The sequence below is a fragment of the Epinephelus fuscoguttatus genome, linkage group LG7, assembly GCF_011397635.1.
Source record: "Epinephelus fuscoguttatus linkage group LG7, E.fuscoguttatus.final_Chr_v1".
NCBI classification, from domain to species: domain Eukaryota; kingdom Metazoa; phylum Chordata; class Actinopteri; order Perciformes; family Serranidae; genus Epinephelus; species Epinephelus fuscoguttatus.
The window spans coordinates 34582747-34604642 of NC_064758.1; the positions used below are offsets into that span (position 1 = coordinate 34582747).

Consider the following 21896-nt stretch of genomic DNA (forward strand, 5'->3'; position numbering starts at 1 on the left):
GACATGACAGCTCCTCAAAAGTGAAGCCAGAACATCTTGATCGCCCCCCGGTGGCTGGCTGCAGTAAAGATCAAAAAGCCTGCCCTCTTCATGTTAGTGAATGGGACATGGGCCCAACTAAAAACTCAAAGTACACATCAAATACATTTTTCCCAAAGATGGTTTCTGTCATTTAAGGTAGTTTTTATGAGGCTGCTGTTTGTCTGTGTTTGTTTTTCTGGTAAATTTGGATGTAATTAGTTATTTAATCCCATAAAACGGCAATATAACAACATGACTGACATCTGTATGTGCTGATTGGTGGGCTTGCATTAAGTGGCAATGCTCACGATCGGTCAGACGGGTGTATAGGCGGGAAATTTGAGAACACTGACATCACTGCTGTGCAGACTCTAGCTCCAAATGACGTCACTGGAGCAGGGTAGCTGCGGCCATACAGTATCTGGGATATTTTGGCTTCACTAAGTGTAACCAACAGAAATGACCTGCTCTGTATGTAGATATAAACAACTTATGTTAAGGTTACAAAATCAAAACGATTCTTAGTTTCAGTTTGATTAAATATAAAAGAACTTTATATTATATATATATATATATATATATATATATATATGTGGCTCAGAGGTAGAGCGGGTCGTCCACCAATCGAAAGATCAGCAGTTCGATCCCAGGCTCCTCCAGGCTGCATGTCGAAGTATCCTTGAGCAAGATACTGAACCCCAAATTGCTCCCGATGGCTGTTCCATCGGTGTGTGAGTGTGTTAAAACTGAGTAGCAGGTGGCACCTTGTATGGTAGCCTCGGCCACCAGTGTATGAATGTGTGTGTGAATGGGTGAACGTGACTCGTAGTGTAAAAAGCGCTTTGAGTGGTCACTAGATGACTAGAAAGGCGCTATACAAATGCAGGTCCAGGTCCATATATATATATATATATATATATATATATATATATCCCTAAATCCTACACACTGGACCTCTAAATACTTATTTTTTCTGTTTTGTTTTTTGGTTGTCGTTTTAATTGTATGTAATCATCTGTTGTCATATAATTTAATATGTTTTTGCATATCTAAATATACTTAAATATATATAGACATATGTACATTGAATACTGTATAATATATATTAAAAAGAAACAATTATACTGATACGGTGAACATAAGGTTTTGATTGATGCAGACAATTCTGACACCGCATTTTATTACTGCATTAACTGCATTTGACAGCAACAAAAAGAACGTGGAAACATACAACACACATGCAACAATTCAAATGTTTATTTTCTTTGCTTTCAAATTTAACCAGTCAAGGGGACAACCTCTGGTTTTACACTGTTAAACATCCAACATGGAAGCAAGGACTTTGCACGCAGTGAAGTTGGACTCTGAGAACTAAGAACAAATGTAAAACAGAGTCATCCAGCCTTTAAATGGTTAACCAGTCAATCAATAACCTCAGCTTCAGGGCCAGTTGCAACAAGAACAGGAGGGGTCAAAGACCAGGCCAGCAGCACATTTCCCAAAGTAGGTTTGGCCATTGCTGCAGCTGTAGTAATGGTTTTTGTTTGTTGGGTCGGGGTACATGCCATTGGCCTTTCCAGAGCAGAACCCGCTGTCCATGCCGCTAGAGTCCCCACTAGAGGAGCTGCCGCCACTGGAGCCGCCGCTGGAGCTTCCTCCAGAGCTGCCTCCGGAGCTGCCTCCAGAGCTGCCTCCAGTTGTGCTCATACCTGCGATTGGAGGAAGGGGAGTGGCAGGAGGGGCGCAGGCTGAAAACAATAAATGAATTATTTAATTGTTATGTTTTTCCTGAGAACACCTTGAGGATTTCACATTGATCACCACTGATAGAGGTATTTAAAGTCTTACATGCATCATCCAGATTAAGGCCCTTTTTGAGAACATTAATCAGTGGGTATTTTCCCTGGTTGCAGAAAGTGCCCATGTAGTCATCCATGTCAATTGTCCACACCATGGCTCCTCCAAAGTTGCTCTTTTTCAGCCAGTCAACCTACAGACAGCCAGAAGGGGGCGTTGTTGGAAGCATTTTGAGGTCAAAACATAGCAACTTCATCAGAAGACCTTGACACAGTGTTTGCTGATAACTGCAGCATGACCCCTTAAATATAAATAAAAATCTAACACATTTACTCCTGTCACATTCTGTGGTAGCACAGAGGGAAAACTTTAACATAATGCTTAATCTAAGTCTTGACAGTTTATGGAGATTGGGAAACATTTTTAGCTCAGAGGTAAATCACAGCAGCCAGCAGACTGGCCTGTCAAACAGTAAAACAAGTATTCTGTGCAGCTCTGCTACCTTGATCTGGAAGCTCTTCATGTTGTCATAGCCCACCCACTGGTTTCCCTTGTAGGCATATGGCACATCCTGGGCCTGGTTCCAAACTTCAGTGGCTCCATCTTTCAAAAAGCCGCAGATCTGTAATTTCACAAAGCAGTGCATTAATGACAGCCTAGGAACTCATTCACTTCTTCATCTGGAGCCTGCACCGTTAAGATAAACCAACCTGCTCTGTTATCAAGCGAACAGAAGAATATTAACTAACACTGAACCAGCATCAACATTCAAGCTTATTCTTTATAACTTTATTAAAGAAAGTGTACCTCAAAGTAAGCGAGCTCTCCAGCCTCTTGAGTGTACTTTCCTGGAGTTCCAGCACCAGAAATGGGTGCTCCAACACCGTGGTTGGCAGGGTTCCTCAGAGTGAAGGTGTTGCCATATGTGGGGAATCCAACAATGAGCTTCTCAGCTGGGGCTCCCTGGCTCTTCCAGTAGTTCATGGCATAGTCCTGGAGCAGAGGAATAGGAACAATAAGTGGCTCTGGAGCTAGATTTAAGCTCTAATGTAACTGCAGCATAAAGTGTATTTATAAAGAATGGACATAGCCACCGTGACATCACCAATTGGTTTGCGGACTTCTGTTACAAAATGTCAGGTTTGGCATTTTGGACGTCACCATCTTGGATTTTTGGAGCCAGAAGTGGCCACACTAAAATGGTGCCTACACTCTGTGAATCTAGGGTTAAGCCATGGTTATGTTACCTAGGCAACATTGTTGGCGTGGTGGCGACAGACAGCACCCAACTGTCAGTCAAAGTGGCCTCGTCCTAATTATGCATAACATTCAGTTTAAATAAAAATGTTAATGGGCAAGTTATATAAAAATTCATCCACCATTCAGTTGTCATGAGCAGGGAAATGGGCTGACAGGAGTAAAGAATGAATAACCAAGCAGTCCTGCGAGGCTGGAGGCTGGGGTTGTGAATGGGTCAGAAAACACAGGACTTTCCCCAGGACACTGGTATTCAGAACCTTGTGAACTCTGAGTGAAAGTTTAGCCATTTTAAGCTATGTCCTCACCATTTTTCTTTTCCTTAACCTAACCTCAGTAACTTTACAACAGATAGCCAACGTAACTTAAGCCAACATTAAGTATGCAATGTCATTTGTGAGGCGCTAAGTCATATATTTTATACGAACCGTTGTATGAGGATATGTCGCTGTAAATGTGTTGATTTCTTTTCTTAAACTTGGGCATTTTAAGATGGGGATCTACAGGGATTTGTTCACTCTTGGAGCCAGCCTCAAGTGGTCATTTGTGGAATCGCAGTTTTTGGCTCTCCCGCCAGGGCTTCTGAGAGGTTGCCACTTCAGTTGCAGATAAAGCTTGCAGACTGCAGGTCTATTATGCAGACAAGCCCAGTTTTGTTAACTCTGTTTGTGATAATATCCAAGCACTTACGATATTGAAATAGATGAAGCTACCCTGGTCCTCGGGGCCTCTGAACAGGGGACTGCACTCGCCAGTCATGGGGTCCCAAGAGCCATGGAAGTCATAGGTCATGATGTTGAGCATATCCAAGTTCCTGGGTGCGGGAAACAAGAGAGGAAGGGGTTACCATGGCAACATTAACAAGCTTACTTAATCATTTAGACTGAAAGGGTGTTATTCAGATTTGATTTATTTGACTGTGACCCGTTATGTTGCTGTCTGTAAGACTGGACACGCCACAAATATTGCTCCAAGTACTTACTGGCCAAGCTTGGGAATCTGATAAGCAGACTCAATGGTGGCTTTTCCAGCCGACAGAGCAGCAGACATCAGAAGACGAGCCTTGTTGCTCTGCTTGGCCTCGTTCTCAAAGGCAGCTCTCATCTCCTGTTGAATGTCAACAGATATAAAATATTTAGTGTTAACTGAACTCCAGAATTCATAATCCGTGATTTGTAACATGGTCAGGTTGTGAGTTATTTTGCTTTTATGTATATTTTATTCCGAGCAGGGCACTGTGGAAACCCCACGGGGATTTATTGTGGCCCTAAAAATTCAAGGCAAGCTTGAACGCTTATATGTGCTATCAGGTATGAAATTATTTAAAAGGTACTGAGAAAAAAACAAACAGTAAAGCAGACTTGGCAAACAAACCTCCAGGAAAACAGAGTAGTACTGCTTATCCTGATAAGAGCCTCCTCTGTTGGCTGGATACTCCCAGTCAATGTCAAGCCCATCAAACTCATACTTCCTCAGGAATGTGATGACGGAGTTGATGAAGGTCTGGCGGTTGGCAGAGCTCAACACCATATTTGAAAATCTAATGTGGGAACAGAAGTATTAAAATAGAAGACATCCACTATTTAGAGTGCCAAGACTGCAGATATCTGAAGATGATCTCACCCTGTAGAGCCAAAGTTCCATCCTCCAACAGACAGAAGAGTCTTCAGGTTTCCATTCCTACCAAGAAATGAGACGTTTTACACTGCAGTGAAAGTTAAAAGCACTCCTACTTTTCTAACTGCACGTTATAAGTAAAACTGTATTGTTCTTTGTAGGTGATAATCAAGAGGAAATAATTAGATGACTCCATTATAACTGACAAGATTCACAGACAAAACAACTGTCTTATACTAAACACATTTTCCAAACAAATATAACATGCTAACATTATTAGCACATGCCTATGGTATTTTACACTGTATGAATTAGCCTATATGAAGCCAGGATAAATCACACACAAGACTTAAAATGCTATTTTTGTGGAGGCTTTATTGTCTTCACAATTTATTGATTCTTATCAGTGAAATTAAATTAAATAAAAGCTTTGTTTCCAATGGTTTCAGCTTACAAAAATAGACAGGAGGTCTGCGTCACCGCAACATTTCTGGGGCGGTGCACATCAGGCTAGGGTGTAGACTCTATGTCTACGCAGAGCCTACGCCATAGGTACAGCGTTGAGTCAATGCAGAAGTATAGTAGAATTCTGACTTCCGCTAAATTTGTGGTGAGGAAACAACTGGCGTGTGTCATGATCCAGGGTTTTTTCATTTGGAGTCTTATCTCTAGGATTTTGTTTGTGTTTTCTGTATGTATTCTTCCTCGTTTCATGTTTATTCATGTTTAAGCTGTTTCCTGTTTATTTTGTAGATTCACTCCCTATATGTTATGTCTGCATTTATTTCCTATCTTTGTGTCTTTTCCCGCCTTAGTATTTGTCAGCCCCATCCTGATTAGTTTCACTCACCTGTTCCTGTTCCCCCAGTTAGTTCCTTTCCCTCATTTACCCAGCTACACACCTGCCTGCGTTGGCCTCTTTAGTCGTTCCCTGTTCCTGAGTTTTTCCCAGCCTGTGAGCTTCCTGCGTGTTCTTCTGCCTCATCACTTTATTCCCCTCACCTGAGCTCCTCCAACCGTTGTTCTCCACCTGCACTACATCCCCTCGTCAGACTAGTTTGTATTTAAGTCCTGGTTTTCAGTTCAGTCTTTGTTGGATCCTTGATTTTGGTTGTGTGATGTTCAGTTGCTGTTTCCTTAGAATAAAGAGTGATCGCTCCGTGTTTCTGTGATCTGCTGCCTCCTGGGGCACCACTGGAAACAGACTTTTTAAGTTACTCACTTGTTCTTCAGGGCGTTGAATTGACCGTAAAGCTCCACATCGTTCCACTCATAGGTTGCCAGCTGGTTGTTCTTAATGGTGGCGAAGGCATACAGGAGATGGGTACACAGGCAGGGGTCGATGTCAGTGGGCATATAAATGGTTGGAGGTGGTCTGTACTGCGCCCAGTTTGTGAAGTAGCATGACAGGATATAAGATGAGCCTGTGATTCAAGAGAAATGTATTATTAACGGATCAGACGCGCACTGCAACTCAATTTCTGACCATAAAAAGAAATTCAAGCATGCACACTGTATCATATATTCATAGATTGCTTACCAAGCTGCGCGTGCAGCAGCAGGGCCAGAGCTGTAAAATTAAGTCACATGTTATCTTTGAGCAAAACAACATTTACTGGAAAAAGTGCTCAGAACTGTCTGGTGAAAATGGATGCAATATGCTGTATATCCAAATCCTGGAAAAAGCAATTACCCGGAGACCATGTGCAGCACATACAAGAGAGACACTGACTTACCCGTCACAAACAGTACTTTACCCATGACTACCTTGTACAAGGAGGTCATCGAACAGGTGCACTCACTTTTATATACTCCTAGTTTGCTCAGACCTGTGGGACGTCTGCCAAAAATGTGTTTATTCGCAAAAGATTGTTGCAGGGAGATTATCAAATGTGCTCACGTAAGGAGTAATATGTGATTACTTATCACACTTCAAGGCATGTTTTCCACAGACACACTTTCTCCTTGTGTGAAGGACTCATTTATCCAAGCTAAACATAATCCAAAGCAAACACAATGCAGAAAACGTGCCTCGGGCTTGTTTTAAAAGTAACACAAAAACAACCAAAAGAATTTGTTGCAAATGTTTGTTTTGGATGTAGATACAGAATATTTTTCCAATTAGGCCTGACCTGCCAAAAGTGTAATAAATATCCTCATATTAGACAGAAAAACATTTAAATGTTTAAAGTGAATAATCTATGCATGCACGGCAAAACAGGAGGAAAGACAGATGTTCGTTGATTTGACTAAAGTGCATGAATCTGTGATATCTTATCAAATATGCCTTTCATGTCGCGTGGTAAATTTACTGTCTCTGTTCAGCAGTGACATCAAACATTAGAAGTCAGCTCACATAAACAACAGGCAAAATTGCCTTTGAAAAACTACTTAGAGCGCAGATATGTGATGATAAATATGTCTGACAACTCTAATCATGCCGAAAAGAGGATCGTGATGTCACGAAGAGGAATTTGCATTAAAATCAAAAGCATTCACAAAGCAAATGGAGAACTTATCTAATCATTTTGCCCCCATTATAGTGTGGCCCTCTTTATCTTTAAAGGTTTAGGTAATATTTAAAGAAAGATATGCTGGTGTCAGTGGAAAACACCTTGGCTGAGCTGAAGCCAGAGGTAATGCCATTTGCTTTTCCACGCCTATCTGCTTCTCATGGCGGGGCCCAAAAATGGAAAAAGACGTCAAACATATGTCGAGTTGACATTCATTTACCCACTGATTTTCTCACTTTAAAGTGAAAAACAGTCTAATTTAGTTTTTAACCAAGGTCATTTTATCATATCAGGAACGCTTAAGGTTTTTTCCCCCTGAGGTGCAAATCAAAGACTAATCTGTCATAAATGAAGTTAAATTTTACATCTGCTCGGTGACCTCATCAAACAGCAGCCTGAATATTCACAAACTTAAATTTAGTTTCATGAAAAGTGGCAGAGGCTATTTTGTATACACGTTTCTCTGTGGTGTAGTGGCAGCTGATGAGGTGGGTGCACAACTTGGTAGATGAAGTGCGTCTACTCTCCTGCATATTCCAATGTTATTTTGGCTCATAGGTGGGTATACTCTGTACACCTGTGTATACCCTCCACTGCACCACTGATGTTTCTGTGCCATCAGCTAAAGCTATCCCATGCATGGGTTTAATGGACTCAATGAGCCGCAGTTATAAAGGTTTTGAAAAACACATTTGTGCCTGCGGGTGTCGTAACCTTCATGCTGCTTACTTACTCAGCACCAGTGCATGTGTCACCATCTTAGTTCTGTTTTTTCCTATGTGGGCTGACCTTAAAGGTTGTTAGCGTCATTCCAGCTTCCTCATAAACTCAGAGAGAGAAGTTCACACCCTGTAATAAAAAGTAATGTTTCAAAATATGGTGTGTGAAGCTCGGGGTCATCGTGCTTAGAAAACACGTCAGCCCACCTACATGGGAACCTCTGCTCCATGACACAATCAGCTGAGATTACACAACAATAATACCTCTCGCCTTGTGATGTTTGTTATGTAAATACTTCCCCAGCTATTATTCCAACATCTACATGTATATAAGTATTTTTGGGAATGTCACAAGGCAGTAATTGTGATATATATTAGGGGGCAGATCTCCCTCAAGATATTGATAAAAATATAAACAAATAAAAATTGCTATGCCCTTACTGCCAACCCTGCACTGCTGTCTGAAATAATTATAGCCAATTTAATCACAAACATAAATATGCGAATCAAATTGCCATTGTTACTGCTCCTGAATTAAAATTATGTTCTCATGCAGTTGTGCTTGTTGCTTGTGCAAGTGGCCTTGCTGTACACCAACAGAGGCCATTGCTCAACTGCTGTGGGTACAATCTATGTCAAACACTACACTGTCACTTACATTTAAATGTATTAAAACGTGTAAAATAAAAAGATGAGAGTTACAGTTACATCCATGTTGTGCTGCATGTGTAATTTATGTAGACAGCAGTAGCTTTCATTTCATTGCTTAATTGTATAGTAAACTGAATAGCTGTTCGTGCATATGATAAATAATATTAAATATAAGCTAACAGGGAATTTGTTTTAGTTTTTAATACGTTTTTAATTTTTTCCAGGGGTGTGAGGGCGACCCCCCAGTAGATTTGGTCCCCTCCAGTGTTGAGTCCATGGCTACCACCTTGCATCACCAATTAATTTTGGACTGAAATCATTTAAATTCACACAAATTTATTAACAAAAACAGATAGAGAACAGTACATATACAATTCATAAGAAATGATGGGGATGTGAAATGGGACTCCCTGATAAACTATCGAAAGCTTGAGAACAGGGGCCCAGACATGAAGCAAACTGTATTTTAAAATGTGTTTATGAACACATGAAAACCCTGCGCTACTACACTTTATACTGGACATTGTCACCTCCAGCCCTCTCATGCATAGTTAGACAACATAGTACAATTAACAAGGCACTCCACTTCATGACCACTCTGCACTGAGTGGCAATCAGCACCACTTATTTATACTGTATGTAATGCTCACTAGGATGTGATATTCACTGACATGTTTGCACCTATTAGTCGCCAGTATTCCAGTGTTACACTTGTATGTGTGTGAGGAAGACTTAAAAATATTTGTTGGTTGATTTTAAAATTACTATAACAGAGCAATTTGTTAGCTGTCACTAAGAAAAAGTAATTAATAGAGATCAAGATGATGTTAAACTTAAACATGAAAGACTACATATAGTCGACTCACGTCTGCAGGACTGAACAGAGAGCAGCACAGTCAAACACTGTGAATGTGATATGCACATGAAATACTGAAGCCTGTGAAGAAAAAAATCTGAGAGCATAATCTTTTATGATAATACACGGCATCAGTTACATGATTATTACACCATTAAAAATGTACATTGGCGCAAAAGGGCAAAGAATCAAATTAGATGAACGGAAGCCTGAGGAAACACTCATACAAATGCAATGGATGTGAAGCAATGGGGCAAAAAATAATATTGTTTTTCCCACAGCAAATGATAGACATGAAGACTGCTGTAATGCACAGTTGTGATAAACTAAAAACACTGCAACACTCGTATTTGATGTTCTTCACGTAATCTTTGCTCTTGAGAAACACTCTTGACGAAGGTCCAGAGGCATGGACGGATTATGAGAGAATGGGACCCTGAGCCACCTCACACTTCACTACAGGAGCAAAACACACAGTTGTTGTTGTTTTGTGTCTCTTTGTAGTTCAGCATCTTTTTGTGGTTTGTGTCTCTTTGAGGTCATTTTGCGTCAGTTAGGGGTACATCTGTGTCTTTTTTGGTTGTATGATTTCTCTTTGTTACTCGTTTTGTGTATCTTTGTAGTTCCTTTTCATCCCTTTAAAGTCATTTTGTGTCTCCTTGATGTATATTTTCGTCTTTTTTGGTCATTTTGTTTCTCTTTCTGGTTCTTCTATGTCCCTTCGTAGTTCCTTTGCATGTTTTTATTGTGGTTTTGTGCTTCTTTAAATGTCATTTTGTGTCTGTTAGGGTTGTATTTGTGTATTTCTTGGTCATTTGGTTTCTCTTTGCAGTTCTTCTGTCTTTCTTTGTAGTCATTTTGTTACTCTTTGATGTATATTTTAGTCTTTTCTGGTCGTTTTGTGTCCATTTGTAGTTCCTTTGAATGTTTTTGATGTCGTTTTGTGTTTCCTTAAAGGTCTTTTTGTATCTATATTTGTGTCTTTTTGGTTATTTTGTATCTCTTTCTAGTTCCTGTGCATTCCTTTGTGGTCATTTTTTTTTACACTTTCAATTCATTTTGTATGTCTTTAAAGTATAGTTTAGTTGTTTTGTGTCTCAATTTGTTCTTTTATGTTTCTTTGTTTGTCTTTGTTGTCATTTTGTGTTTCTTTGAGGTATATTTGTTGCTCTTTGTGGTCATTTTGAGTCCCTTCCAGGTTGGTACATGTTAATTTGAGTGACATTTTGCAGCTGAAAGCCAGCAGACCCCTGACACTTTGGGCCCCGGTAGGTTCGTTCAGTAGCCGATCCATGTCCAGAGGAACTGAAATGTTAGGTGGGAAGGAAAACTGTGTGCTGGCATCACTGCAGGGAGACCTTACGCTCTTTCAGTTCCCCATGGACTGGGTCACAGCTTCTACCATCATGAATGATTGGTGCTCACACTGGGCTTTACCTATTCACAAGAGAAGTGAAATAACCTGGGAATCTTCAAGGACATGAAGACCGCGCTGTCACTGGGACTCATGAGTTAACATGCAAGTTACATTAATGGGGACATAAATGTGGCCACTGCAGAGTCAAGAGTCAAAACATGCTAGACGAAGGTCCAAAGGGGCCGAAACGTTAGTATGATTTATAAATTGTGATGCTGAGCAAAAGCAGTGAGCAGGATTTTCTTCTCTCAAGACTCTCTCAAGACCAGTGATACTTCTCAAAGCACCTGTATCTGAGACAGCTGGATGTGCAGATATCTCCTTTTAAAAATGACCTTCATCTTTCAAAAATAAACAAAAGAAAATGATAGATCCCAAGATTATTGGCACTGTACTGAACTATTGTGTCCTCTGACAGTCTGGTCTTTAGTGCCACCTGCTGTTTAAGTAAGTAAACCAGCCCTACAGTCCCCAGTCTACAGTATCCCACACAGATGGACAACATACTCAGGAGAAACATTCACGTACTGTAGGATCTCAGCACCATAAAACCCATACAAACACAAGCCTACGCAAATAAACATTGCAGAAACACCATCAACCACCTAATTGCATAACCTGACCACATGGGAGAAATAAGGGGAAGCTTCTAAACGTTGCACACTTCGCTTCTGCTTCACATTCTTGTCTCCATTCCCACCATGAGGACCTCAGGGATATCTCTTGGCTTCTTCAATGGTAATAGCAGCTTTTTAGAAATACTGTATCTGTGTAATGGCAACTTGAAAAGAACAGTTAACTTATGTTTTTCACATTTTGCAGCTACAGTTTTCTGTCTCTTCTGGCTAACAAAGCACGCAGTGGACTCAGCCAAGCTGTCGGCTCCAGAGGTGGTAACAGGAGTGATAGGAGGATCTGTGACAGTCCATTGCCAGTACGACCGTCAGTTCAGAAACTACACAAAGTACTGGTGCAAAGGACTGATATATGAGGCGTGTAAAATAGTGGTGAAGACACCCAAGATGCTATATAGTGAAAGACACTCCATTGCAGATGACAAGGAGGCAGGAGTCTTTACTGTGACTATGACTTCTCTCAGGGAGAGTGATAATGATATGTACTGGTGTGTCATCGCCAGACATGGAAGGAACACCCGCACTGGTGTCAGGCTGCGCATCTCTGACACAGGTATGCTTCACATCATCATGTTATTATTTGTTTTTGTAGTTGTTGCCATGTTCTTAAAGGGTTTATAGAAATAACCTTCAGTCATATGTGTTGCAAATGTCACTGTATCCCTCCAGTAGTACAAAAGACAGATGATGTCTGAAAAAGTCATGCTCTTCCTCCTCATAGGCCTTCTAATGGCATTTGCTAGAATCTACCACATGTGAAGGAAAGCAACCAATCAGAGCCGAGGAGTCTCAAACGCAGCTGTCAATTATCTCAATTACTGTTTGTGAACTGTGGTCAAACTGTCAAACTAGGCAGCGGTGATCAAATATGAATAAGGATTCTGTTGTCGGAAACTTATTTTAGTGTACTGTTTAGCTGTAAAATGAGAGTTTGATCTAACTGTGGGCGGTGCTTTATTTTGACTCTACTCTTTTCCACGCAGCAGCCAGGTCACAAAGTTTCTTATTTTACAGCAAAACAGTACACTAAAATATGTCTCTGAAACACTTCCGGTGAGAAATAGGCAATGCAGTAACAAAATCTCGATTCATATTTGATTAGCGCTGCCTCGTTTGACAGTTTGACTGCAATTCACAGGCAGTGATTGACGGCTGCGTTAGAGACTCCTGGGCTCTGATTGGTTGTTTGTATTCAGCCGCTGTGGATTCTTGGAAATGCCATTAGGAGCAGTGAGAGGAAGGAGAGGAACATGATTTTGATCTGTCTCATGTACCATTGTTTGTATATAGACCGTTTCAAACATGACAACATGAACATTCCAGATGGGTCCCAGTGTACTTCCTGTTGGAATGTTTTGCAGCTGACAGGAAGTAAACATGGACCCAAGCTGTTGCTTAGCAATGCTATTCCAGTGAAACGCCTGATTCACAATGTTTACAATAACTTGCAGGTAAAGAATCTCCACATCGTGTATATAGAATGAAACAACGCTGCCTCAGCTGGTTTGATTTTAGCCATAAAAAAAGGCTCACCTAAAAAAATCTATATCAGTTTAAGTGCACGTTATATTTAGAATATTCACACCACTTTACCATGGCCTCGCTGATGGGGAAATGAAGCTGTTACCTCGACGCCACCAGACTCCACTTACAAACACAATCATTTTAGAACACGCTTGTTGCTTTTCTACCGCTGCCTCCATGAGTTAGTGTGAAAGTTAGGTGGCAAAAATATACAGCAGTGCATTGCTTAGCTTCTGTGCCAGTAGATTTGGTTTATCAAAGACACAAGCAAAGCAAGATGAAACAAGAAACAGCCAACAAGTCGGACCACCGTGTTTAACTATATGTCTTTAAACGTTACAGTTATGGCAGAATATGACAACAGAATTACAAATTGCATGTATAGATTTATGTAAAATTGCAATTGTACATAAATCTACATACATTATATACATTTTACATAAATTGGAAGTATGTACGTGTTTTCTTAAGTTACTGCCTGTAGCTTTAACGTGGGGTGTTTACAATAGCACTGTCTTTTTCACTGCAATATCAAACAAAAATATAAATATGATTTATTCAACTCATTATATTTCTCTGCTGGGTATAAAACCATTTGAAACTTTGTTTAGGCCATCATATCAATATATTCAAATAAAAGCCTCACATAAGATTAATTCCTATTACAGTAGGGTTTGCATTCCCTTAATGGGACAGAGGGTTAAATAATTCACAATAAACACTGAACCATTTTATGACATTATTGAAATGTGCAGTTAAATCTCATGTTCTCAAGGTGATATAGCAAGCCAAAACATATTTAGTTAGGAAATACTGGGCCCATATGGTGGTTCGTAGTATATTAATGTATGTTTCTAGGAGACAGGATTGATCAGTTGGTAAATGCCATTAGTTGACTTTTAATGCAAAGTGCTCTTTTCTGCAGTGATAACAACAACCGCTGCCACCACAACAGCCAAAACACCTGAAGAAGTTGAAATAAGGTGAGAAGAGTCTACATGGATAATATACTGTAATTTACATATCGTCATTCAGTGAAATATAAATAAATTATCAATATAATTGAATGAATAAATATGTGAAATTAAATGCCACTAACAAAAGTAATTCAAATCCCCAATTTTTTCTGTTCTAACCAGTTGGTGGGCGACTCTACGTTGGATCCTCTTTATTTTAATGTTATGTTGTTTGGTGTCGACACACATCATTGTGTGGAGGATAAAGGCTGCAGGGAAAACACAGCTGCAACATGAAGTTCAATATCAGAACACAAACATCTATGCTTGAAAGTCATGGGTGAATTATAAACTTATTCACGCAGCAGCTACAAAACTATTCCTCCAGTGGAAATTCTATCAGTGTGTGAATTAAACAAAGAACCGAACCAAGTGGAAAAAGTGGCTTTCAGGCTCTTTTTCCTTTGGTATCTGAATGATTAAAACCTAATTAATTTCAGTGGCAGGGCCTGAGATAACTTTGGGTCCAAATTTAAAATATCCAATCATGTTAAAATTAGCACCTCTGGAGGAGTGAGGGTTTGGGGTTTTATTAATTTATTTGCAGAGCTTATAAGGACCATCATAGAGGTTGATATTCTTTTAGGTTTAACCTTCAGTTTCACACATAAATGTCTTAAATATTATAAATGTCAACTCTTGTTTTGTCCTGGATTTAAAAGAGAAAGCATGGACAAATAAGGAAGTTGACCGGTGGTGATATTGTGCTCTGTTATTATACAAGGGGAAGACAAAGGGGTTTTTTGGTAAGTCTTGTGAGATACCAAACAGCTGAGATTAAGTGTTTGTCTCATTGTGCAAACTGGTGACTTCCAGTTACAACAAGAGCTAGATTACATTTAAATTCCTCACAATATGTGATAGAGGAAGTGGCGATTTGTTGTTTGATTTTGTAATGTAGCATTAATTTCAGGGCTACTGTGTGTTCTACATGTTTTCATATTTTTCTGTATATAATGAACTGTATGTATATAAATGCAAAAACACAAAGAACATGTCTGATACTCAAATCTCTTAATTTCTCTCATGTATCTCTGTTAAATCTAAATCTAACAATCGTCTTGTTAAGACACAGAAGGGCTGTGAAGACCTGTAGATGCAGTTTGGAAGAGGTGGCTTAGTTTCAGGTGAGGAAGCAAGCCAAGGTGTGGGGGATTTAGGAGGTGATGTCACCACTTCTGCTGCAGGAATTCTCTGGCATGAACTCCCGTCAAGACAGCCACCATAACCAGAGACAGCTAGCTTTCAAAATAAAAGCACAAGAGGGAAACGTGAAGACTGTGAATAAACAGTGGTGGAAGAAATGAAGTAAACATTGCAAAACCACTGTGTAAAAAATACTCTGTTATAAGTAAAAGTCATTATGCAGAATGGCCCATTGGCCCATACATTGATGTGTGAGCATCAGTAATGTTGCAGCTGGAAAGTTGGAGCTAATTTCATCTACTTTATATAGTGCCAGGTAGCTCAATACATAATTATACATCATTATTTATAAGTTAATTTATATTTTGTAATAATAATTTGAACTTGTAAAGTAATCACTAACTATGTCTATAAATAGTGGAGTTAAAAAGTACAATGTTGGCCCTCAAAATGCAGTGTAGTATTAAGTAGCATGGAAATACTTAAAGTAAATGTGCATAATAATCGTTAAATTAACATCTTCATATATCTCTACCTGCAGTGGTGGGGAGTAACTAGTTACATGTAATAAAATTGCAAAATAAATGTAATTGCAATCACTTACAGTTACTGAGAAAAAAATATGCAAATAAATTACACTAACTAATCAAAGTGTTGGAGATAACAAAGGGGGTACATATGAATATATTCTTTTCAGTAAAAAGCTCATATGTTGACTTAAACATTTATTCTTTGCATCGTTTTGCTATGCAGGAATTTTCTTTTGGCATCTTTCAGCTTTATTGCCCTGTGTAAGGCATTAGTCAGAAAAGTAATCACATTACTTTGATGAGGTAATTACAGTGGTTCAATGGTTGTTACATTTTTAACAGGATAACTAATCTGTAACCTATTACATTTCAAAAGTTACCTTCCCAACACTTAGGGTAAGATAGTGTAAGACACCCCCCACCTCCTTAATTCCTCTGCTAACCAAACTATGGCGTTAAGACTTAGCGGCTAAGTCTACTCTCAACACAGGTATTAAATGGCTTTGCTCCAGTTAAAGGTGGCATGTCATCTGAATTGCTGCACTTTTGAGATTATTCCACCAGTCACTGGAAAATAGTGACCTATATATTTATATCAAGTTGTGCATAAAATGCTTTGTCTTTATAAATTATACAAAAACTACGAACATGGGGGCATGGAGGTCTGAGGTAACACCTATAAATGCAATTTATATACATTATGCATATTACCAAGAAAAGCCATTAGGATTGTATATAATGTTGGATATATGCGAGTACACCAGCATACTGTTTTTAGAGTCACATGCATTGAAATTTGGGGACTTGGGTAATGTACAAAGCAAGAAATAATCTGCTTCTGGCCAATATTCAAAAAATGCTTTGTGACAGTGAAGGGGATATCATTTAAGAGGAAAATTAAATCTAAAAAAAGATTGTGTTCGTACAACCTTGAAAAGTATGTGTATTTCATTGTGTGGGGTGGGTTTGTGGAACGGGTTATATGAGGAATTAAAGGGGAGCACAACTATAGAGCCCTTTTAGAAATTTAGTATTTTAAGGAGATAAGCAGATGAAGAGGGGTGATGCTGATGGGTTGGTTTATTTATTTATCTGGGCTTGATTGAGTAGGGGTTTGTATATTTAATATCCAAGGCTGCTGTTTAGTCATCTATATTAATGGTTGTAAATAAGTTTGGGCTTGTTGTTGACAATTTCCCTTTTTAAATGAGACATGAATACTGACAAGCGGGTAGGATTATATGTGTGCACTTCTCCTTTTTTTTCTCAAAATAAAGTCATTTATCATTCATTCATTCATTCAAATATGAAATTATGACATTTTTATAACTTCTCTGATACCTGCCTTGTACTATGTATGTTCAGAGTTTGCAGTTTGCAACGCATACCAGACATTTTACTTTGAAGGTGATGTCCGGTGTAATTGTGTGTAGCTTGACGGTCGTAGTGGAAGTCTGGACCTGGAGGCTCCGCTTCTCTCCGACTGTAGCAAGTTGCTGATCGCTGGTGCCAACGCCCGGCGATACAGACGGCTAACGTTAGCTAGCGGAGACACGGAGGGACATTGGTACGTAACGCACACATTTTCTGACGTCTCTGCCTGCAGTTAGATAACAAATACAACTTCGGGTATTGTTCTCATGCTTCGCCTTGTTAGCTGGGACTCAGATACAGCGAGAAACCTGCGTTAGTTTACATGCTAACGTTAGCCGGCCGGTTGCTAAGCTAGCTTACCAGCTAGCATTGTTTAGTGAGTGCTAGCACTGCGTTAGCTTGCTGACCGATACACAAACTATTTTTCACTGTCGTTACGCGTTTGTTAAAGTACACAGTGTGATATCATGCGATTAACCTACAACCTTATTCACAAATACAAAAGTTAGCACTGTAATAAAGTGATGAAGCAAGTGAGTAGCTGATGTTAGCCTAATGTTAGGGGTGTGACACTTAACTAGTTAATGCAAGGAAGCACAGCCTTTCCTCTCAGACTCCCTTACTTAATCACAGCTGTCATTAGCAGCTGATAAGGGTGGCCACTGATGCATACAACTATTTAGGAGCATTATGAACACAAGCCTAACATATTTACTGCATTATCACCTCTCCCAGCAGCTAACGTGCCAGCAGGATCAGAAAGCACAGAGATGCAGACTATCAAATGTGTGGTGGTGGGTGATGGAGCAGTGGGAAAAACCTGCCTATTGATTTCGTACACCACCAACAAATTCCCCTCTGAGTATGTACCCACGGTAAGAAAGTGATGTGTTTCAGTCAGATGCATGCTGACAAAATGACTCAGAAACTCAACATTCTCTCTGCCAAACTGTGACATGCATTCATTCTTGTATAACAGGTTTTTGACAACTATGCAGTAACTGTAATGATCGGGGGTGAACCATACACCCTTGGGTTATTTGACACAGCAGGTACGTTTAATTCGACTCTTTCAATTTAACTGCATTCCTACCTGAAATGAAGTATGTTTACTAGTCTGTCACACTGTAAACTAAATTCCAGTGTGGTCACTTCACAGGTCAGGAGGACTACGACAGGTTACGACCACTAAGCTACCCCCAGACAGATGTCTTCTTAGTGTGTTTCTCAGTTGTTTCCCCTTCTTCATTTGAGAATGTTAAAGAAAAGGTGAGTAGAAAGTATCCAAATTACATCTAACCATCTGAAGCAAACCTCATATTTTAACCCATGTAATAGTACTCTGGTCTGTGTTATTAAGTGACTGGAGGATTGTAAAGCAGTATAGTGAGGAGTTTAAGTGTACAGAATAATACAAAGGGAAATAAGAATAACAACAACATGTTAAATGTTTTGGATTTTGTCAAACTACTGAAACAGAAGGAAACTGCTAGAGAGGAAGGCAAGAAACATTTCTGAATATACCGATTGTTAAAGGGTTTATCTGATACCCTTCCCTTTAAGTAGATGCATTAAGTAAGGATTTTAACTCTAAATGTAACACATTGTGCTATTCAGTATTTTTCTCTCCTCGCTGTCTCAGTCATACAACACTGGAAGGCATCTTACAGGAAGTCACTGAGGATCCTGTGATCACGGACAACGGTGTAATTAAAGTGTAAAATATGGAAAGAAACTTGGCCAGACAAACACAAAAACCATAGAATGTGGCCTTGTGAGACTGATACTAATTTTCAAACAATAGGCAGATGAATATGATTCAGCAGTGCATGCTGATATGCAAAATGTTTGGAACGTATTTCCTGAGGCAGAAATATCTGGCTAATTTGTTAATGACTATCTAATAATAGGAAGTCCTCGATCATAGGCAGCCCAGGTCATGGTGGTTAGAAATTGCCTCATGGGATTACAAGAACTTTATTGCGTACATCTTCCGGTGTTGCACATACAAAGGATGTGAAAAAGGAAACACAAACAACAATATTCCAAATGAACTGTTGACATAGGAAACTATGAATTATCTACAGATTTCTTTCATAAAGAGCTTTCCTCTCTCTTCACCCACGCTTTCTTCAGATAACTGGCTTATTTGTATGTTTCACATATGAACAGCCATCTCAGTCTTTGTGCATCAGCCATGTTTACAAAATAGGTATCTGTTTTTGCCATACTAAACAAAGCACTGCACAGTTACAATGAAAAGGACAAGGGAAAACAAAATGGAACTTATTTCCTACGGCGTAGAGACAGCACGTTGGACAGCTTTTCCCACATGTAATTTTTATTGAAGCATTTTCAGAATTATGAAGATAAACCTGCCAAAACAGACGTCAGAGAGCAGAAAATAAACAGCGTAGCATTAAGTGAACTCGTGAAGAATAGAGTGAAATAAATGCAGTAATAGAAAAAGTGGGTGGGGTGGATGGATTATGTAAGGAATAATTACGCCACTTTAGTCCAGTTCCTCTGGGGATGTCAGATGATTCGAGTCAGGTTTGGTGCAGAATTCTTCCAGAAAGGCAAAGAAGGCATCCAGATCTTTTTAAAGTCATCCAACTCGTTCTTCAGAGCAAATCTGATTCTCTCCAAGAGGGGAGTATTGGAGAGGTCGATAGGTCTGCTTTTCTCCCTCTATATTAACATACCATCCAGTTTCAGCTGTTAAAAGTAAAAAATAAAATGTCCACCTTCCTTTTTTCCTCCACCCAAAAACCACCCTTCCTCCATGTCACCTAACACCCAATATCCTCTTGTCTCTATCTTCAACAATCAAATTGTTTTTCTGAGCAATTCTGTCATGAGAACTGACTTCATAGCATTTTCTTGCACAACATCCTACGTGTAACTTAATCCCTAAACCGGTCTGTTTGCCTCTTGTTGACGAGTGTTCTGTCTTTGTGTTGTTTTCTGCAGTGGGTTCCTGAAATAACTCACCACTGTCCCAAGACCCCGTTCCTGTTGGTAGGCACTCAGATCGACCTGCGTGATGACCCCTCCACAGTGGAGAAGCTAGCCAAGAACAAACAGAAGCCAATCACACCTGAGACAGCAGAAAAGCTGGCTCGAGACCTTAAGGCAGTCAAATACGTCGAGTGCTCAGCCCTAACACAGGTAAGATCTCCCGTTAAACAACCTGTAAAGCTGGTGTGGAAAGCATGTGCTGCCTAACATGGATGGACATACTTTGCCTTGTCTCTTGCTAACAGCATTTGACTAAAACACTCCATCTAACTCTGTGTCGTGTGCCTGTCTTTCTCCCTTCTTTTTCTCTTTCTGTAGCGGGGACTGAAGAACGTATTTGACGAGGCTATCCTAGCCGCTTTAGAGCCCCCCGAAACTCAAAGAAAGAGAAAATGCTGTTTGTTCTGATGTCTTCTTGCATCTTGCTTTGCCTCTCGATCGTCTGCTGCTTATTCATTGTAAAGAGATGTCTGTCACTAAAATAACCACGATGCTCTTTTAAACTTTGTGCCCAATAACTTTTCCCCCTTCTGTTCATGTGTGCTTTTCTTTTCAACTTGGCCTAATCACAGTTACCCCTGCTGCCTGATATAACAACAGTGCCAATCTTAAGTTCTTCCTTCTTTTGTCAGCACCTCGTGTGCGAGTCTGTGAAACTGGACATGACTGCGTTTTGTTTTTGTTATTTAAATTGATTTGTATTGAGCTCTTCAGCATCAGTTGTACCCTACAAAGCATTTATGCCTCAGACAGCGATAACCTTTTTTTCTACTGCAGCATCAAAATTTTCCACGAGCTTTTGTCTTTACTCAGACGACTTGATCATGAAGGAGTCTTGTATAATGTTATTTGAATAAAGGAGAATTTTGATCGCCCTGCTCCATTTCTACTCAGCCTTCTTTTGCAATTAGTTCCCTGCAGATGTTAATTTGTATTTGGAACACAGCCCTGTTTTGAATATTAATATTTTATTTCCACAGAAAGGATTAAAGAATGTGTTTGATGAGGCAATACTGGCTGCCCTGGAGCCTCCTGAACCTAAGAAAAGACGTAAATGCGTTCTGCTCTAAGTTTCGTCGCAGCCTTCTCCACACCAGTTTCCAAATCTAGGTTAGCAGTACTGAGAAGAGGTTTGTTGCACAAGCACATTCCAGCGTGTGTTGAGATATTATGAAATGTTTGCATTCTGACTGACTTTAACCTAAATACATATTCAATGTGTTGAACATGACTTTACGATTAACATTTGATGCTGTTTGAGATGATTCGATGCCATTGAAAAGGTCTCGCATAATGTGAACACAGAACTTTGATCACATTATGAGTTCATTTTACAGAAGTGCTATTCCAGAAGAGATGATTATGAAATGGTAATTTAATAGAATTCCTGTTTTATTGATTACCCTGCTAAACACAAACAAGCCGATAATGTTGGTTAGTGAGTTGCGTCACTTATGTCTTAGTTTATCCTACTTTTTTATTTACTTTTCAAGTACTTCCTTTACAGTTGTTGGTTTATACCATATGCTCAGCTCTCATGTATAAGACTGCATGTGGTTGAAACTGAATCGTTATAGAACTCATGTTATTTTCCAGACATTTATAGAGCGACACACTTCTCAAAGGGTTATAAAAGTTGGTGTATTTTACTCCTTTTTTTTTTTTTTTTTTTTAAACATAATTTCATGTTCAATGTCAACACAGCCTCCGGGCGGATCTAAGAAATATTTGACGAAATATGACATATCTAGGCTAGGCTCGATCGTACCTCTAGTTTGCCAAAACATAACCTGATAAATTGA

The 21896-nt window shown here is 39.5% G+C and overlaps 3 protein-coding genes across 5 annotated transcripts; 2 read left to right on the top strand and 1 right to left on the bottom strand.

Annotated features, from left to right (window-relative positions):
- Positions 1–917: 917 nt before the first annotated feature.
- On the bottom strand, positions 918–6457 carry LOC125891947 (acidic mammalian chitinase-like). The gene is made up of 11 exons (XM_049581576.1): positions 6429–6457; positions 6233–6262; positions 5915–6116; positions 4699–4755; positions 4450–4615; positions 4058–4182; positions 3766–3889; positions 2626–2811; positions 2321–2440; positions 1870–2011; positions 918–1769 (listed from the first exon to the last, which is right to left on the bottom strand). The coding sequence occupies exons 1-11, from the start codon at positions 6451–6453 to the stop codon at positions 1462–1464; spliced, it is 1485 nt and encodes a 494-aa protein (XP_049437533.1). The 5' UTR covers positions 6454–6457; the 3' UTR covers positions 918–1461.
- Positions 6458–11527: 5070 nt separating this feature from the next.
- Positions 11528–15053, top strand: LOC125891951 (CMRF35-like molecule 3). Its single transcript, XM_049581580.1, has 4 exons — positions 11528–11586; positions 11671–12036; positions 13933–13990; positions 14147–15053. Exons 1-4 carry the CDS (start codon positions 11550–11552, stop codon positions 14292–14294), a joined length of 609 nt encoding a protein of 202 aa, XP_049437537.1. The 5' UTR covers positions 11528–11549; the 3' UTR covers positions 14295–15053.
- A 2079-nt stretch (positions 15054–17132) lies between these two features.
- LOC125891952 (cell division control protein 42 homolog) lies at positions 17133–21767 on the top strand. Of its 3 annotated transcripts, none has more exons than XM_049581583.1 (6): positions 17133–17266; positions 17809–17948; positions 18053–18125; positions 18233–18342; positions 20047–20244; positions 21075–21767. In XM_049581583.1, the coding sequence occupies exons 2-6, from the start codon at positions 17844–17846 to the stop codon at positions 21162–21164; spliced, it is 576 nt and encodes a 191-aa protein (XP_049437540.1). In that variant the 5' UTR covers positions 17133–17266; positions 17809–17843; the 3' UTR covers positions 21165–21767. The 3 variants fall into 3 exon arrangements, with proteins under 3 accessions (XP_049437540.1, XP_049437538.1, XP_049437539.1); XM_049581581.1 differs by having other exon boundaries at positions 17812–17948; XM_049581582.1 differs by lacking the exon at positions 21075–21767 and adding an exon at positions 20413–20977 and having other exon boundaries at positions 17812–17948.
- The last annotated feature ends 129 nt before the right edge of the window (positions 21768–21896 follow it).

Coding starts and splice junctions, on each gene's coding strand:
- LOC125891947 (XM_049581576.1), bottom strand. CDS start 6,453: ATGGGTAAAGTACTGTTTGTGACGG. Junction 4,183..4,449: donor ACTACTCTGTTTTCCTGGAG/GTTTGTTTGCCA, acceptor GACATTCAACAG/GAGATGAGAGCTGCCTTTGA. Junction 3,890..4,057: donor CAGATTCCCAAGCTTGGCCA/GTAAGTACTTGG, acceptor TCCCGCACCCAG/GAACTTGGATATGCTCAACA.
- LOC125891952 (XM_049581583.1), top strand. CDS start 17,844: ATGCAGACTATCAAATGTGTGGTGGTGGGTGATGGAGCAGTGGGAAAA. Junction 17,949..18,052: donor CCTCTGAGTATGTACCCACG/GTAAGAAAGTGA, acceptor CTTGTATAACAG/GTTTTTGACAACTATGCAGT. Junction 18,343..20,046: donor TTGAGAATGTTAAAGAAAAG/GTGAGTAGAAAG, acceptor TGTTTTCTGCAG/TGGGTTCCTGAAATAACTCA.
- LOC125891951 (XM_049581580.1), top strand. CDS start 11,550: ATGAGGACCTCAGGGATATCTCTTGGCTTCTTCAATG. Junction 11,587..11,670: donor ATCTCTTGGCTTCTTCAATG/GTAATAGCAGCT, acceptor CACATTTTGCAG/CTACAGTTTTCTGTCTCTTC. Junction 12,037..13,932: donor GCTGCGCATCTCTGACACAG/GTATGCTTCACA, acceptor TCTTTTCTGCAG/TGATAACAACAACCGCTGCC.